Source organism: Panthera onca, chromosome B1 (assembly GCF_046562875.1).
Source record: "Panthera onca isolate mPanOnc1 chromosome B1, mPanOnc1 haplotype 2, whole genome shotgun sequence".
Taxonomy (NCBI): Eukaryota; Metazoa; Chordata; class Mammalia; order Carnivora; family Felidae; genus Panthera; species Panthera onca.
Window position 1 is genome coordinate 42,514,732 of NC_138342.1, and position 19,678 is coordinate 42,534,409.

General features: G+C 35.1%; 1 protein-coding gene across 24 annotated transcripts in view; it reads left to right on the forward strand.

Annotated features, from left to right (window-relative positions):
- Nucleotides 1–19,678, forward strand: part of FIP1L1 (factor interacting with PAPOLA and CPSF1) — a 78,865-nt gene that overhangs the window by 41,858 nt on the left and 17,329 nt on the right. For 13 of the 24 annotated variants that reach the window (XM_060655016.3, XM_060655014.3, XM_060655006.3 and 10 more), the window contains 4 exons: nt 372–465; nt 2,603–2,759; nt 17,318–17,344; nt 19,374–19,428. In XM_060655016.3, the coding sequence (XP_060510999.1) occupies nt 372–465; nt 2,603–2,759; nt 17,318–17,344; nt 19,374–19,428 (333 nt within the window). The remainder of the gene's footprint in view (nt 1–371; nt 466–2,602; nt 2,760–17,317; nt 17,345–19,373; nt 19,429–19,678) is intronic. The other 11 variants (XM_060655008.3, XM_060655020.3, XM_060655027.3 and 8 more) reach the window with 1 other exon arrangement.

A 19,678-nucleotide genomic window follows, 5' to 3' on the forward strand; every position in this document is an offset into this window, starting at 1 on the left:
TACAATTACAGTGGCCAAAAAAATTTTATTTCCATTTGCTTAGCATTTGCTACCTGATTCAGTTCCACAAAGATAAATTCAGTTGGAAACTGTTAAAAAAGTAAATTTAAAAGAAAATCTGTGAATTTAACATGATCGTCATTGGGTATATAGGTTCCAGCTTACTAAATAAAGCTTAGTCTTTATGACAGTATGAAATAGTGAGATCTAATTAACTTAGTGAAGTTTTTTTCAATGTGTACTATCCTCTGATTTTATTTTATAAAGTACATTGCAAAAGGTTTTAGACTTTATTTCTCACTTAATATTTGTGTTATTTTTCAAACATCTAATTAGGTGAAACTGAATTGATTTCAATTTCTATGTTACAGGAGATTACCTGGGGCAATCGATGTTATTGGTCAGACTATAACAATTAGCCGAGTAGAAGGAAGACGACGGGCAAACGAAAACAGCAACATACAGGTTTCGTATTTTAAAAATTAATTAATTTTGAAACTGAAGAATTACATCCATGTTCTAATTTAATTATTCGATATACATTTATAGTGCAATGTTATATGTTAGGTATTTTAGATTTAAAATATGGAATTAATCACTTTTATTACAAAAGCTATTCTATTTAGAAGTTATTACCTTTAGATCTTTTTCAGTAAGATTTCTTTCTCTTTTTTTTTTTTTTTTTTTTTTGCTGTAAGCATAATATATAGGCTAATTGGACTAAAAAAGGGAAATATTGGAAAAGTTTAAAGAAGGAAATAAAACTACCGATAATTCTAGCATCTAAAGATAACCACTCTTAACACTCTGGTACTTACTTCTCTTTGTCACCAAGCAAGATTATGATATACTATTATGATTCTTTTTTGTGTATCCTTTAAAAAAAATTATCATTTGCATTTTTCCATATTCTTAAAAATATGTAAAATTTCTTTATGATAGTTTCATTGTACGGACATACATAATTTATTAAATGTGACATTTTGGGGGGAAGTAGATTTTCTTTGTTTTCAAGTGAAATAATGAAAGGAGATGAGTTATTAGTAACTTGGATAATTCAAGTTAGAACTTTAGTAACAGATTTTCAGCTATTAGCTTGATCATACGTTTTTAAAAATTATTTCCTTTTTATCAGTGCTTTAAAAAATGTCAAAGTGTTTTGATCCTCATTACTTTTAATAAATTAATCTTGTTTTTAGCATGCTTGAGGGTAAATCATTTCTAAGCTGGTAGATAGTTCTCTCTTCTTTTCCCCACCATTAAAATGCCTGGATTTCTTAGAATAATTCTGTTCCCTACTTTAAAAAATAGCTTATCAGCATAAGTGTTACAAAAATTGCTATACTTAAAAATGAAGAAGTTAATGAAAAGAGGGATTATGTTTAAAAGATACCCTTCAGCCAGCAAGGATTTTTAGAAGTGTACATTAAAAGCACATTATGTTGTCTGTTTCTGCTGTTTTCTTAAATGTGTTTGCACATCAGAATCCCTCAGGGAGGCCTGACAAAAATCCAGATTTCTGTGTGTCACTCCTGTAGGTTTGCTGCCTGTCCCTTACCTTTTTACACAAATCACTATTTTGTAAACACTTCCACTTTTCAAGTATGAACCCTTGTTCTTAAATTTACAAGGCTCACATGAAAAAGTTATTTATATATCGGGCTGCCTATTATTTGCACCCTGTTAATGCATACCACCTGCTGATAGGCCCTGGTACAGTGAAGATCTCTTCTGTTGCCATGTTGATTTCTTAATGCTACTATCTGTGACTAATGATTACATTGCCTTAATGCGAGTACAGTAACTTGGTTGGGTAACAAAGATAATACTTATTACATTATATTTATAAAGTACTTAATTTAGGGGCGCCTGGGTGGCTCAGTCGGTTAAACATCCGACTTCAGCTCAGGTCACCATCTCACAGTCCGTGAGTTCGAGCCCTGCGTCAGGCTCTGGGCTGATGGCTCAGAGCCTGGAGCCTGCTTCCGATTCTGTGTCTCCCTCTCTCTCTGCCCCTCCTCCGTTCATGCTCTGTCTCTTTCTGTCCCAAAAATAAATAAACGTTAAAAAAAAAAAAAAATTTAAAGTACTTAATTTATGAATACTCTTATTGAGAATGTTTTTATTCTTTTCTGAAGTTTTTTTTAATGCTTATTTTTGAGAGAGAGGGACAGAGAGGGCGTGAGCAGGGGAGGGGCATAGAGAGAGGGAGACAGAATCCAAAGCAGGCTCCAGGCCCTGAGCTGTCGGCACAGAGCCTGACATGGGGTTCAAATTCATGAACCATGAGATCATGACCTGATCTGAAGTTGGACGCTTAATTGACTGAGCCACCCAGGCGCCCCAGAATGTTTTTGTTCTTACTAAGTTTTTTTGGTAATGATTTAATCATTTATTCCAGGCTTTATGTGGACATCTTAAATAGCGTGTGTGAGTATATACTCACATCTGTACACATACACATAAATCACAGACGTGGAAAATTTGCTTCAAGATATGTGTTATGTGAATAAAACTTTTTACTTTGTTTCTTAAGTGAAATAAATTTACTGAGTTTTTAATCTTAGATATGTTTTTAAAATTAACTATATTTTAATTTTAGGTCCTTTCTGAAAGATCTGCTACTGAAGTAGACAACAATTTTAGCAAACCACCTCCATTTTTCCCTCCAGGAGCTCCTCCCACCCACCTTCCACCTCCTCCATTTCTTCCACCTCCTCCAACTGTCAGCACTGCTCCACCTCTGATTCCACCACCAGGTAAATAGTAAATAAGACATTTGATTTTGAGAGAAAAATAACCATGAGTGTTTCTTCTATTTTGAATTCTAATAATTAAAATATATATTTGAAAATAAAGTCTTCACTGATTGCACTGCATTATAATTAATAGATAGGAAACTTATGTTAAATCTTCAATAGATTCGGAGTGAAAACAAATCTGTATGTGCTATGTCAGCACAGCAAAGAATACACTAATAGAGAAGACTGGACAGATATGAAAATTGTGATCCAAGGTAGGATAGTGATCACTAAAATTGCTAATTGTATACATAGCTTATGTATACATTAACCATGTTAACTTGTTCTGAAAAGGTTTAAAGATACTTTCAGAATTGGAGTAGGTTCAAAAAAATATATCCTGTGAAGAGATTGAAGTGAAAATCTCTGGTCGTTTTTTTGTATCCTGATTTCCTTTTAGTAGACCTCTTCTGGGTGCCAGATACCTGGTATTTACTTCTTTTAAAAAGTCAGAAAATTAGTTTTATCATATTTGAGCCACTTTGATTATTTGTGTAATCGGTGGCAATAGAAAAAAATTCATGAATAATCCCCAGATTTTTAGATTTTCAACCTTACATCCAGTGGCATTTGTTATTTTATTTCCATTAAGCTTCTGGTATTTATTCCCCTTAATCAGTTTTGGATGAAACAGCAAGACTGATTGAGATAATAATTACTTTCTTCCTAGGGAGAATACCAGCAGTAAATGATAAAAACTAGCTCCTGCTCATAATTATAACTACATATGTGAGATAAAGTTTTCTTAAATTTATAAATAAGTTAATATCAATTTATACTAAATAATAAAGTTAACTTATACTAAAGAGCCACGTCCACTCAGTTACTTGGCAATTCAAGAGAGCCGTACTCGTTTTAAGGTACCAGTTTTGATAAGAGTACCAAGGCACATTAAGGGTCTGAATAGTCCTTCCCTATAGTATTCATTTTTGGTCTCTAAATATCAACTGTTTAATTGGCCCAAAAGCCACAACAACTTTGATTCCCTTCCATTGTCACTTCTGTCTTCAAAAAGGATAAGAATTAATTAAAAAAAAAAAAAAAAAAGGGGGGGGGGGGGCGCCTGGGTGGCGCAGTCGGTTAAGCGGCCGACTTCAGCCAGGTCACGATCTCGCGGTCCGTGAGTTCGAGCCCCGCGTCAGGCTCTGGGCTGATGGCTCGGAGCCTGGAGCCTGTTTCCGATTCTGTGTCTTCCTCTCTCTCTGCCCCTCCCCCGTTCATGCTCTGTCTCTCTCTGTCCCAAAAATAAATAAAAAAACGTTGAAAAAAAAAAAAATTAAGAAAAAAAAAAGGATAAGAATTATGAAAAACGTCTGGTTTTAGAGATTCTGTTGTCTCAGAAATAGAGGAAAGAGAAGACTGGATAGGTTGGAAGTGCTTACTCCAGACAACGTTGTTTCTAAAATTCAACAAATTTCTTGTTTTGGAGCATAAACCATTCAGAAGTTGTGATGGGACCCAGGATTCTTAGGTCTTTAATATGGTGAGAATTAACTAAAGGAAAAGGGAAAGGAATGAGGATGTAGTGATTCATTGATGAGTCCTTTGTCTACCGAAAAAGATAAAATGTATAAATAGTTAATTCTGAACACACTTGATTTAGTGACATTACAAGATAATCAGTGTACATTATAATAGTCCTTATGCTATATTGCTTGATAATCTTAATTTTACTAGGTATTAATGGTGATTTGAAAGAATTTTTTTTTATTGCTAAGCTAATACAGTATATCCCCAGATTGCTTTATATAGTTTATATAGTCAACACTAGCTATTGTGAGAGAGTAAGTGGTATGAAAAATGGTGAAAATATAAATACCTTATTGATACAATATTTAGAATCTCTGTAGGATATTCTTCATAGGCACTGGCATTATCTGGAAGTATGACTTTTTCCAAAATCATAAAACTACTCCATTTCTTTGCCATATAACTTCTATTTATAAGGATTAGTATCTTTTAATAATATTTAGGTCATCTATAGCATTACACCATAGAGTAACACTGATTATTTTTCTGTTGTTTAAGTTATTTATTTACAGGCTTACCTCGGAGATATTACACTTCTAGACCACTGCAATAAAATGAATCAAATTATGTTTTTGGGGGGTTTCTTGGTGCATGTACAAGTTAATGTTTATACTATGCTATAGTCTATTAAAGAGTGCAATAATAGCATTATGTCTAAAACTCAGTGTACATACCTTAACTGAAAAGTACTTTATTGCTAAAAAAATGTTTATCATCATCTGAGCGTTAAGTGAGTATAATCTTTTTGCTGATCTTGGTGTCTTTTGATGTTGAAGGCTGCTGACTAACCAGGGTGGTGGTGGCTGAAGGTTAAGGTGGCTGTGGCAATTTCTTACAATAAGACAGCAATGAAGTTTGCCTCATCCGTGGACTGTTCCTTTCACAAGTGATTTCTCTTTTGGATGTGATGCTGTTTGATAGCATCTTAGCCAAAGTAGAACTTTCAAACTTGGAGTCAATCCTTTCAAACCCTGCTTCTGCTTTTATCAGCTAGGATTATGTAATATTCTGTATTCTAACTCCTTTGCTGTCATTTCCACAAACTTCACAGCATCTTCACCAGGAGTAGACTCCATCTCAGGAAACCACCTTCTTTGCTCATCCATGAGAAGCAGCCCCTCATCTGTTCATGTTTTGCCCTGAGATTGTAGAAATTCTGTCACGTCAGGCCCCACTTCTCCTTCTAGTTCTCTTGTTATTTCCACCACATCTGCAGTGACTTCCTCCACTGAAGTCCTGAACCCCTCCCAGTCATCCACGAGGCTCAGAATCAACTTCTTCCAAACTCCTCTTCATATTGATATTTGGATCTCTCCCCATGAATCATGGATGAATGTTTTTTTTTTTTTTTTTTTTTTTTTATTTATTTATTTTTGGGACAGAGAGAGACAGAGCATGAACGGGGGAGGGGCAGAGAGAGAGGGAGACACAGAATCGGAAACAGGCTCCAGGCTCCGAGCCATCAGCCCAGAGCCTGACGCGGGGCTCGAACTCACGGACCGCGAGATCGTGACCTGGCTGAAGTCGGACGCTTAACCGACTGCGCCACCCAGGCGCCCCATGGATGAATGTTTTTAATGGCATCTCGAATCATGAATCCTTGCCAGAATGTTTTCAGTTTACTTTGCCCAGATCTGCCAGACAACTGGAATCATGGTCTCTGACCACTGTATGCTTATGAAATGTGTTTCTTCAGTAATAAGACTTGAAAGTCAAATGACTCCTTGATCCATGGGCTGCAGAATGGATATTTGTTATGGGGCATGGAAACATTAATCTCCTTGTGTGTCTCCAACAGAGAGCTCTTGAGTGACCAGGCACATTGTCGATGGGCAGTAATATTTTGAAAGGAATCTTTTTTTCTGAGCAGTAGTCTCAACAGTGGCTTAAAATATTCAGTAAACCATGTTGTCAACAGATGTGCTGTCATCCAGGCTTTGTTGTTCCACTTTAGGGCAGAGCACAGGCAGAGTGGATTTAGCATAATTCGTAAGGGCCCTAGGATTTCAGAATGGTAAATGAGCATAAGTCACCAGCTGCATTAGCCCCTGACAAGAAAAGAGTCAGCCTGTCCTTTGAAACTTTGAAGCCAGGCCTTGACTTTTCTTGAGCTGTGAAAGTCCCAGATGGCATCTTCTTCTAATAGGAGGCTGTTTTATCTGCATTGCAAATCTGTTTAGTGTAGCCACCTTTATGAATTATCTGAGTGAGACCTTCTGGGTAACTTGCTGCAGCTTCTGTATCAGCACTTGCTGCCTTGCCTTGCACTTTACGTTACGGAGATGGCTTCTTTCCTTAAACCTCACGAACCAACCTCTGGTAGCTTTAAACTTTTTTTCTTGCAGCTTCCTCACCTCTGTCAACCTTTACAGAATTGAAGAGAGTTATAAGGGCTTTGCCCTGGATTAGCCTTTGGCTTAAGGGAATGTTGTGGCTGGTTTGGTCTTCTATCCAGACCACTCAGAGTTTCTCCATATTGGCAGTAAAGCTAGTTTGCTTTCTTATCAGTGTGTGTTCACTGGAGTAGCACTTTTAATTTCTTTCAAGAACTTTTCCTTTGCATTCACAACTTGACTGGCACAAGAGGCCTATCAGCTTTTGGCATGCCTTCCTCACTAAGCTTAATCATTTCTAGCTTTTGATTTAAAGTGAGAGACCTATAACTCTTCCTTTCACTTGAACATTTCAAGGCCATTGTAGGGCTATTAACTGGCCTAATTTCATTATTGTTGTGTCTCAGGGGAGAAGGAGAGAGAGAGAACACAAACAACATTTATCATTTAAGTTTGCCATCTTATATGTGATTGAGGTTGTGGTGACCCAAAACAGTTAAAACAGTAACATCAGAAGATCATTGATCACAAATGGCCATAACAAATAAAATAATGAAAAGTTTGAAATATTGTGACAGTTACCTTAAATGTGACACAGAGACATGAAATGTGCAAACACTATTGGGAAAGGACTCTAGTAGACTTGCTGATGCAGTGTTGCCACAGGCCTTCAGTTTGTTAAAAACAAAAGCACGGTAACTACGGAGTGCTGTAAAGTGGGTGCAGTAAAATGAGGTATGCCTGTAATGTTAATTTTCAGCTACATGCTTTCCATATTTTAAACACCTGTCTGGATTTCCTTTGATGGCTTATTCTTAGAATTGCCATGCTGTCCTGTCAGCATTTAAGAATACTAATTTAGATGAATTCTGATGCTTGTTAAAGCAGTACCTAACTGGTATATTTGCTGGTGGCTGGGAGATACCAATTGATACTAAAACCAAATATTTGTAAATTGAGACTATCTGAATTACTATTTAATTGTACCAGCTCATGAGCTGTTGGGAGAGAACATAGCTCACATTTCCACCTGTGTTTCTCAACAATGCTAATCACAAAGATCTTGTGTATACTTGACATTCCTTAAATAAGATAGCTGATTGAGTTAACATGCTTATGTATCCATAACACCAGAGAGATTTTCAGATTGACAGTTGATACAGTCAGACACTTACCAGTCAGAGTGGGTACTAGCTTTCAATAACAGTATGGCTACATATGGATGTATACCAACTGAATATTGGCCTTGATTAAAGCCACATTTTCAGTTACCATTTACCACAGAACCACATGATTAGAGTACATTCTATAGAGCTCACTGTAATTTAGATCACCTTAAGAATTAAAAGCAGTTAATGGAAGAAACCTGTGGCCCAGGAGTCTTTTCATGTTTGCCTTAAAAATTACTCCATTTTTTTTAGAGAAACCTTGGATTTTCTGGAGAAATACTAAAGGAAGAAAGGAAAAACTATCCCTTGAAACTTTAAACGTATTTTAATGTTTTCTTTGTTAACATTTGTTTTGAAATGCAGAAGTTTTAAAGACTATAGGCCTGTATATGATGGGACAAAGATAGTAATCATTTTATAATGCCTATATTTTCAGATGCTGATTTTTTTCATAAATAGGGTGACTGTATATCCAGATTTCCCTGGAATGGGTCTTACTTTTATACCTTTTATTTCAGCATAACTATTTCTATTCACTCTCAGAAATGCCTTGGTTTGAAGAAAAAAAATTATGGTCAGTTTTTGGAGGTTTCCAGGCATGACTCATCACATTAAGTGGGTTCCTTAACAAAGATGAGGTGATAGACGTCGCATGTATTCAAGGGATTTTTACTGTCAAATAGCAGAGAAGGAAACGTGTATTGCCTCCTACCCTCCTGAAACACACATCAGCAAACATACATGAAACCTTGTTAGTAACAATAAAATATTTGCCACAATTGATTTGTAAGAACAGTGGAGAACGTTTTGAATGGGAGAGTATAGCAAATATGTAAGGGACCTCTGGTCCTAAATGAATGTCATGACATTTGGACTAGCTTTTTTACATGAAAACGTATTTAATGTGGTTTCCTGCTACCATACTAACAGTAGCTTGAAAACACTGATTATTCAGCATCTTAACTTTCAGAAAGTCTGTTACTTTTATTGAACCACCCACTACTTTCTATTGTGTTACATTTCTCAGAAATGCATTAGTACAGCTTCATGGTTTCACGGAGTAATAGTAGAAATTCATTTGACTCTTAAATAATACTGGGGTTATCGGCACCAACCTCCTAAGCAGTCAAAAATCTGCATATAACTTGACCTCCTGGAAACTTCTACTGATAGCCCATTGTTGACTGGAAGCCTTACTCATAACATAAACAGTCAACACGTTTTTTTATGTTATATGTATTATGTACTATATTCTTACAGTAAAGTAAGCTAGAGAAAAGAATATGTTAACATCACAAAGAAGAGAAAATGAATTTATAGGTCTGTACTATAAAAAAATCCACATGTAAGTGCACCTGTGCAGTTCAAACCCATGTTGTTTAAGGGTCACTTGTAATAGCTAATAATAGCTAATATTTCTTGAATGCTTATTTACTATTGATGGCACTTTTCTGAGCACATTTCATGTATTAACTCTATATGATTCTTGACAACATCTGAAGTAGATATTATTCTAATTTTATAGAAGAGGAAACTGGGGTTTAAGGCATTTAAGTAGTACCTAGAAAATAGCAGAACCAGGGGTACCTGGTTGGCTCAGTCGGTTGAGCGACTGACTTTGGCTCAGGTCATGATCTCACAGCTCGTGGGTTTGAGCCCCGTGTTGGGCTCTGTGCTGACAGCTTGGAGCCTGGAGCCTGCTTTGGATTCTGTGTCTTCCTCTCTCTCTGCCCCTAACCCACTCGCATTCTGTCTCTGTCTCTCCCAAAAATAAATAAACATTAAAAAAAAATTAAAAAAAGAAAAGAAAATAGCAGAACCAGTAGGCAGTTTTGCTTGAAAGCCTGTTTTGTTACCTGTGTTGAAATGAATCATGACCTGTGTCGAGAAAACTGTATTATGTATGGCATTGTGTGTATTTACCTCAATATCATGTCTTTGAAAAGCTTTTTTTTTTTAATTTTTAATTTTTATTATTTTCTTTCTTTTTTTTTTTTTTTTTTTTTTTGTATTTCCCTCATGTTGAAGTGCATGCATATATATTTGTGGATAGAGAAGTTAGGGAGGTTGAGGAACCAGATTTTTTTTTTGTAAATCTAGTTAACTGAGGTTTTGCTGTTTTGTGTTTCCTGATTTGTGTTAAGTCTAGTGAATATATACTTGTGATGTACTTGTTTATTGGAAGAAAAATTGTAACATTGGAAGGATTAATGCTATATAGTACAGTTGATTTTTATGGTACTTTTTATTGTGGTAAAATGTACATAGTATTTATTATTCTAACCATTTATAAGTGCATGGTTCACTGGCATTAAATACATTGTGTTGTGTAACCATCGCTACTGTCTATACCTAAAACTTCTTCATTATTGATAACAAAACTGTACTCAGTAGACAATAACTCTTACCTCCTACCCCAGCTCCTGGTAGCCTCTCTTTCTTTCTTTCTCTATGAATTTGTCTATTGTAGGTACTTTATGTAAGTGAAATCATACAGTATTTGTCCTGTGTCTGGCTTATCTTGTTTTTAAAATAATTTAATTAATGTTTGTAAAATATTTTTTTAAACTATGTTCAAACTATATTACATTTTATTGTAGACTTTTAATTTAAAATTTTAAATGTTGATTAACTTTAGTGTCATCCTATTTTATCTTCATTTTTGAAAATAGAGTTTATTGAAAGAAGGCAGATTCATTTTAACTAATTTCTTGTTACATTAATCAAAATTAAGGGTCATGTGACTATGGTTCTGTAAGTCTTCAGAACAATTGAAACTCTCAGGAGTAGAATTCTGTTAAGTTGAAAAAGGCTTTTTGCTTTACTGAAATACTGTAGTCCAACTAGTTCAGACCACAGAGAAAAATCATCCCTGCTTTTAAAATTGTATATAAGGTTTACCTGTTTATCTAGATTTGAAAACGCATAGGGTTCTGCAGTTAAGAAGGGTTTCCTAAATTCATTCTGAAAGACTGTGGTCAAGTACCTTAGTGTATCACTAGTCACGTAGTACCGTGAATTATATGAACTTAAAGGTTGTGTGAATTCCTTAAATATCTTGATTTTGGGTTAGCCATGATACAGGGAATTAGGGAGAAAGGCAGCTCACCTCTGGAGTCTTGCTGCATTTCTTCTGAGGTCTGCATTTTGGATTAGCTTTCTGTTAGCAGTCTGGTTCCAGCACAGTGGCTCTTAAACTTAATACAGCCCCCCAAAGAGCTTTTATTTATGCATGGTTTATCTGTTTTTTGTATTAGAAATTAAAACTGAGAAATATCATTAAAAAAATATTCTCAGTAAGTCTATTACATATTAGCATTCAGACAACATTTGTATGAAAAATACTTTTTTCAAAACAAAAAACCATTTAGTGCAAAGAGTGGCCTTATTCTATACTTTTGCAAATATTACTGTGTGGCTTAATAGAAAAAAGCTGAATTCTCCTGTTTGTTTCTGCCTTAAATCTTTCTGTGGTTTCACACATTGTGTAGCCTCTAGAAAACTTTATTGGACACTTGTAAGAGAATGAGCATGAAAATGGCAAATAACGTCTTAGTATTTTTATGAGAGTAGTTTTGACCTTGCAGATTCCTTAGAAGGGTAGAGACCCCTGGGAATCTCCAGATAGCACTTGAAGAATTGCTGCTTTGGCAAAAGCTTGGCCTATACTGGGTGAATATTATCTGTACCCTTGAGAAGGTACAATTTTGAGAAGCTGTTTTACGAATATGATGTTTATTAGGCTAATTTTTATAGTTCTGTAAGATTTTTGGTCTTATACAGTAAGTCTGCCTATTAACTGACGCTGTTTGCCCAAAATAATTTTTCCAGAAGTACCTTTAAAAATATATTCCTCGAAGTTTTTGAGAACTGTACTCATTTTCTCTTAAGTTTTTTTTTTTATATTAGAAAACCCCCAACAGCCGGTTAATATTTTCAGTGAACTAAAAATAGGGAATAATGCTAATTATCTGTAATTATTTTCCATTTGAACATTTCTGGCACAATTAATTTAAATGTAAGCTTCATGGATATTAAAACCTTCTCTACAATGATGATTTTTGAATGTCCTTTTTTCTCATGGGTGTTCCCTTTATAATAGTTACATTTTGAATGTACTGTGGATGCTACATTTTATAGAATTTAATCATGGTTTAATATTTGCCTTTTGTTTGTGCCACTCTTCCAATCATTTTGTGATTACATTGGAGCTTATAGAGACCAGTTCCTTTGTAAAAATACTGACATTTCTATTCAGAGATATTTTTATTTGTCTAATGTAGGATTTTCGTGTTCAGTAGGCTTTAGATTATTTTATAAATTAGAGGATTAAGTATTCCTAATAAGGATAAAATAGTTCACTTTATACTTAACATAAAATTGTCTTGTTTACCTTTTAGGTATGGCGTAGACTGATAACTTTGTTGCTTTAAGTTTTGTGACCATAGCACCTTTTAACAAATTTTTAAAAACATTACTCCATCCTTTTTTGCACCCTGTAACGAACTGTTTTACTTTCATCATTAAATAGTTGTATGGTATTCTACATCTGTTTCTTTTCTTACAGGGTAGATGGTAGACAATTTGTGTGTATATATAATCTTAAAAATACTGATGCATAGAAAAGCATGTAGTGTGGAAGGTAATACTTAAAAATTTTTATAAACCTTGACTCTAGGTACTCAGTTTCTTTGTGCAGAATTTACTTACAAGCTTGATGACTTAGAAGTAGAAATCAGTGAGTGTTAAGGAAAATAATCAAATTTATCTGTTTGTAACGTAATAGTGCCAATGAAATTTAGAAGTTGGTGGGAACTTGGAAGCCTAATTTGCATACTTCTGCCATGCTTTTTTTTTTTCTTTCACTTGAACTTAATAGAGAAATGATAGGTAGTTATACATATTGGTTAGCTGTTGCAGAGTAGCAAGTCACTTCAGAAAGTAGTGGCTTCAAACAACATACATTTATTATTAAATAGTTATTGTGGGTTAGGAGTGGGGACAGCTTAGCTGGGTCTCTGCTTCAGAGTCTGCCAGAGACTTTGAGATGGTCATCTCAAAGGCTTGACTGAGAAATTACTCTTTCAAGATCAGTCACCTCTTTGTTGAAATCAAGATTCATTTCATTTCCTATGTTGCAACTTGGTTCATGAAAGCATGAATGTTGAGAAGACAGTAGAGGATACCGGCAAAATAGAAGTCACTGTCTTTTTTAACCTAGACACAGAAGTGACATCCTGTCATTTTTGCTAGATCTTTTTTTGTAGAAATAAGTCATTTATCTAGTCCACACCCAGGGGAGGGTATGAATACCAAATGTAAAAAAAGGCGTAAATCAGCAAGAGGCAGGGATCATTAGAAGCCATGTCAGGCTATCTAGCATGTAACTTTTTTCTGCCTTAGAAAAATAATGATGGGCTACATTGAGAATGAGTTCATACACAGTTTTCATTGTTATTGTTGTTGAGTACAGAGCCTCTATTAATTTTGTGCGAATACTAAAAATATAGTAAATTCCTTTAAATAAGTATCACAGGGCTGCTGCTTTTCTATTTCTTTGTCTCGATTTCTTCAGTTCCCAAATAGGATTTCAGGATCCCCACCCCCATGCTTTACATGGAAGAGTATGCGTTACAGGAAAACTTATATCCGATTCTCTTTCTTTTGAGGATGCTAGATCGTATAGGCTGTCCTACAGCTATATTATTTTACTTCAAAGTGTCACATGTTCTGTTTGTTTCATAAAAATTTGGAATGGAATTTATTTCATGTGTATTGAATATTGAGCTGTTGAGCAGCAATCCATAGAGAAGTTTAGGATCTGATGCATTGATTCTCAAAGTATGGTCTCTGCTCAGCATCATCATCATTTCCTTGATAGGAATGCAAATTCTCTGGCCATACCGCAGACCTACTGAATCAGAAATTCTAGGGGCAAGACCCAACAATCTGTGTTTTAACAAACTCTCCAGGTTTTTCTGGTGGTCACTAAAGTTTCAAAACCTAATCTACTCAGTCCTATTAGAACTTGAATATTAGTTTTCTAAAAGCTTTGGCCTATAGTACTAGAAATCTTACTTTTATTACTGTTATGCGAGGCTTTCCAGGGAAATAATAAACTTTTTTCATACTCATTTTACAGTTAAAGGAAACAGTAAAACACAATACTTGCCTGTGTAATTCATATCTGTTGCTTAGGTAGTGTGTGTGTAGCCAGGAAGGTGGGAGTGTTGAAGATGAGGACAGTAATTTTGGAGGCCAGTTATCTCTTTCTTTACTGTTTCTCTTGTTATCAAAAGTCAAATACTAAATAGTGATTTTTATATGAGAATTCTATTGACCTAACATTATATCACATATTAAACTTTTGTAGTTGCATTTTGAAAATATACCTGATAACACCAAAGAATTGATTTGTATTGTGTTTTATCAACCTTGTAGTTCTGATTCAGTAAACATTAACCAATAAAGATTTGCATTGAAATATCTTAGAGGTCTCACAAGGGCCTTTTCTGGTTCTCATACTAACATTGTGATGAGTAGATATTGACTAGAAAGACCTATATCTATATCTATATCTATATCTATATCTATATCTATATCTAGATATGGCATGATTTTTCTTTTTGTTCTTAATTCTTTACAGTTGATTGTTTAAAAGCCCGCCCTATGATACTATTATAGAAAGATTAAAATTAAAAGCAGATTGTAATTTGGGGCGCCTGAGTGGCTCAGTCGGTTGAGAGTCCCATTTTGGTTCAGGTCATGATCTCATGGTTTGTGAGTTTGAGCCCCACATTGGGCTTGCTGCTGTCAATGCAGAGCCTGCTTAGGATTCTCTGTCCCCCTCTCTCGCTACCCTTCCCCCACTCGTGTTCTCTCTCTCTCTCTCTCTCTCTCTCTCTCAAACATTCGATTTTTTTAATGTTTTTATTTATTTTTGAGACCGACAGAGACAGAGCACAAGCAGGGAAGGGCAGAGAGAGAGGAAGACACAGAATCCGAAGCACGCTCCAGGCTCTGAGCTGTCAGCACAGAGCCTGACATGGGGCTCGAACTCACGGACTGTGAGATCATGACCTGAGCTGAAGTCAGATACTTAACCGACTGAGCCACCCAGGCGCCCCTCTCTCTCAAACATTAGAAAAAAAGACTAATTTTAACAACCTTCATAGCATAATTAATAATTTGTTTATAACTTTTATCTTTATGTTTTGTGAAAATTTGACAACTTTGATGTTTTCAAATTCTAAATTTTGAGAGGGCTGACTAGTAATTTCTTAGTTATTTTGCATGAATTCACGTTTTAGTACATTGTAGTGAGTGTTAGCCAAAGTGATGCATGTTGCTCATGTATCCATTTAAGTAGTTTAGTAGGATTACAGAGTTCTTTGCCTAGTTGGCATACAGTTTTTTTCTTTGTCTTATACAGTAGCCGTCCCCTTATCTGCAAGGGATATATTCCAGGACCCCCAGTGAGTACCTGAAATGGTAGATAGTACTGAACCCTATATCTTCGGTGTTTTTTCCCCACTTTTACATGCCTGTGATAAAGCTTAATATAGAAATTAGACACAGCAAGAGATTAACAACAATAATAAAGTAGAACAGTTGTAATAATATACTGTAAAATGTTATTTGAATGTGATCTCTCCCTCTCAAAATATCTTACTGTATTGTGCTTACCTTTCTCGTGATGATGTGAGATGATACAGTGCCTGCGTCATGAGATGAAGTGAGGTGAAGGGCATAGGCACTGTGACATACATAGCATTAGGCTACTATTGACCTTCAGACAGTATGTCAGGAGAATCACCTGCTTCCAGACGTGGTTGACTGTGGCTGAGACTAGAAAGCATGGCTGAGGAGGGACTACTATACCCCTAAGAAAGCAATCATGTAGTTAAATGTAAAAACTAGGCCACATAGTGAAGTTAAACAGTGCTCTGAAGACTTCATACTGTTCTAAAGAAAATCAGGTAATAATGGATATTGAGAACACTTAATATGCTCTGCCTTTCTTACTTTTCCCATTTAGTATGGTGTCTGGGACTCTGCTAGCTTGTATTGTTTGCTGGATTCTGTTAGTAATGTAGGAAGCAGCAAGGTAACTTCAGGATGGACCAGAATTGCCATGAGGTGTAGATGAAGTTAGTAGACATTTGGAGGTCTAACAATTTTCGAAACATAACGGCTTACATGTCTTTTATATATCTTTTTCAGTCTTGTTGGTTTTGTAAGTTTAGCATATCCTTTTATTGTGTAGGCAGTTAAATCAGGTGCTTCATTCTCCATTTCTAAAGGTAGCCTCTGGCTACCTTTAGATTTTTTTTTATATAAACCTCTCATTCTGGTAAAATGTGCAGAAAAAATTTAAATTATTAGCAGATGTTTCCATTGACAAGAAAACATTTGAAAGTGATTGTTTTCATTATTTTTCCCCATGCATTTAATTAATGAATTTGACATCCCCCCCCCCCCTCCCTCTTTTGGACGAATTTTGATGCAGTTTTTAAGATAGGATTTAGTAAACCATTCTGACTGTTGAAATTATGGTATAAAATTTTTCATGAAAAATTTTTCTATTTTCCTAATTAGAAATGTCATTATTCTTCATACAAAAAATAGAATTTGTATGCCATATAAGTTTTACATTAGGATTTAAGGGCACATTTGACCAGTGTAAATTAGGAATGTTTATTTATGCATAGTTTATTTCTTAAAGTTTATAATGTGCAAATGAATGAGAGTCATTCAGATTAGTATATGCTGACTCCTATAGAAGTAAATTGTCCACATTTATCTTAATGTGCCCTGGGTGTGTGTGTGTGTGTGTGTGTGTGTGTGTGTATGTATATATATACATACATATATATACATACATACACACACACACACACACACACACACACACACACACATACCTATATGAATTGGCTATATCCCCCTTTTCTACTCCCACATATCAAAGGAAATAATAACCTTTCCCCAATCCTGTCAACAGCAGTAAAACAATCCACAGCAACATTTGAAGGTCCCACAAAGCTTTACTAAAGTGAATATTCATCATCTTCAGAGTTATCTCATATTAAGTACAGTATTAAAGAGCCTGTTGATCAATTTTTCTATTAAAATAACAAGATCAGATGTTGATTATCAAACTTAGTGTTAATTTCATGGAGTTTGATGTTTGTGCACAAAAAATGCACAAGTGTGCTTTTTTAACTGATGTCTAACTTTGTGATTACACCTAGTGGGGGAAATCTTGTTACCAAGTTGTTAGACTGGGGTTTCATCAGGAAGTCGGATGTTATACTGGAATTGTTGGTCCTCTGCAAGAAAACAGAATGCTTCTTTTGAGCGAATAAGCCAGGAAATGAGGCGAGGGGTTTATTTCAAAGGTTTTTTTTTTTGGTGATGGCATAAATACATAACAGGTTATAAAATCCAATTACTATATTAAATTTCATCACTTGTTTTTTAGGTATTCCAATAACTGTACCACCTCCAGGTAAAACTTTTTTCATGTTTTCTCCATCATTGTTAATAAACATGAAATTTCAAGCTTACAGTTCCAGGAGGGACAGTGTCGATGTGGTTAGACTATGGAATAGGCTATTGGGATTTCAAGGTCCTATTTTCAGCTCTGCCTTTGCTTCATTCCAGTTTTGATTAAGATATTTAGTTTTCTTATACCTGTCTTACCCACTTTTTGTAGAAATAGAGAGTCTGAGAAAATTCTCACCATATCAATTTGTTGAAGAAAACAGTATGGGATATAAAAAAATATTTGTATGAAAAAGTTTTTTCAGACCAATGAATTTTTTATATGCTAAAGCAACTGCAAAGAGAAGAGAAGGATCATTTATCTTGACTTTTTCATGGTTTCTGATTTTTTTTACCCTGCTGGCATAACTCAGTATCTTGAGAAAATACGTTCTGAACCTTACAATTAGGTAGATTGACAACTGGTCAGATGATTGTTCTTAGGGTGGTCATTAAATTGTTGATTGTTGTAATGGTGTGATCAATAGTTTGTATGTGACCAAGGGTTGTTTTTTGATACTTTGTCAGTGTTGCCTTTTTAAAAATATTTTTTTGGAGTGTGATGCAAATGTGATAGCAAGTGTTTTACTGAGTTCAGTATTACAGGCCAAGGAATATAAAAAGAAGAGATGACATTGCTCGGAAGGGTGGGTCTGGATTCACAATGACCTTGATAAACAGAAATCGTGGAAGTTTAGGTAGCAGAGGATAGTATGCATATGTAGTTGTGGGATAGTGAGTCACTGATTGTATATCAGTGTGGCTGAAAAAGGCTTATCAGGAAAAGTCATCTAAAGGAGCCATTGGTGTGTCTAGTTTACAAAGAAATGTGGTTGAAAGGGTGTATAAGATAGGCTTTTTCCTGCATTAATTGCTAAACTTCACAGTTCTGAGATGTTTAATAGAGAAGTTACAGATCCTGACACTGGGTGCAGTGAAGATGAGCATGGTGAATTTGAAACAACTTGCAGCAGGGCCGAAAATGGATTTAAACGGACTTTGAGAAGGGTTAAGAGAACTGGGATTCATTTTTACATCAATGACTGAAGAAGGAGGCTTAGTGGAAGTGTTTTCAAATATGTAGAGGGCGATAGAGAGTATATGACGATGGATTGCTTCTTGTTGTCATTCAGGACAGCATATGAATTGTAGTGTGAGAGATGTAAGTCACGTAATTTAGATCATTTCCTGACAGTGAGGGTTGTTAGAACTTGGAAGGAATTGGTATCATAAGTTGTAGAATCTTAAAAGTCTTTTGTTGGGATGCTTTATTGACCATCTGAACTTGCAAGTGCAGAGTAGATGAACTGTTAAGGTCCCTTTTAGCCATATTCTGTGGTATTTCATTTAGGTATTATGAATTACTGAGAATGCAGACCTCATGATATAAAGATACAAATTATTTTCCTTCCAAACTAATCCAGAAACTATATTATGTGCCCTTCTTTGTAAAATAGTTCTTCAGGGTCGTGCTATCTAAAACATATTTTATGATGGATGTTCTCAGCCTTAAGCATTTATATATTTACTGGTAAGATTTTATTTAAAAATTATAATTTTAAGGACATTTCTATACATCTAAAACAAAATATTTTTTGAAAGAGGTAAATGCTATTTTATTTGCTTTTCTTCAAAAGTATTTCAAGTATAACATATCTGGTGGCAACACTACTACTGTTTATATATGGATAAGGTAAGGCATTGAGATTAACTTTCTCATACTCACAAAATGGGCTGTGTGTGGTGCTGAAAATATGACCGGGTGTCCTGACTCCCAGTTTGTGCTCTGTGTATTAGACCAGACTGTTCATTTAAAGTTTTCTTGCTCAAAAAATCTGTTTATAAGTTTAAGCTTCATTTTTTCTGTCCATTATAACATAGAGAAGCACATTATGTCCCCAGAGAAATTTAGTGATACGCAGCAACTTTGTTTCATACTTGACATTAAATGGACTTTCTATTAACTTTTTTTATCTTATGATTGAATGTTTCAGGTTTTCCTCCTCCACCAGGCGCTCCACCTCCATCTCTTATCCCAACAATAGAAAGGTAAATCAGTATGGATAGTATAAAACTTTTTTATCACTTGTAGACTTTTGACAGAAAAGTCACATACGTATCTTGGTGATATTTTCAGAGATTTAATTTTGTAAACATGAAGTAGTGCCTGAGTCTAGATCTGGGTTAGCTACTTTTATGTAAGACGTTGGACCTATAGTCCCGTAACAACACAGCACAGAGAAAACCGAATGATAGTATTTTGAAATATCTTGGTTTGATTTATGACACACTGATGAAA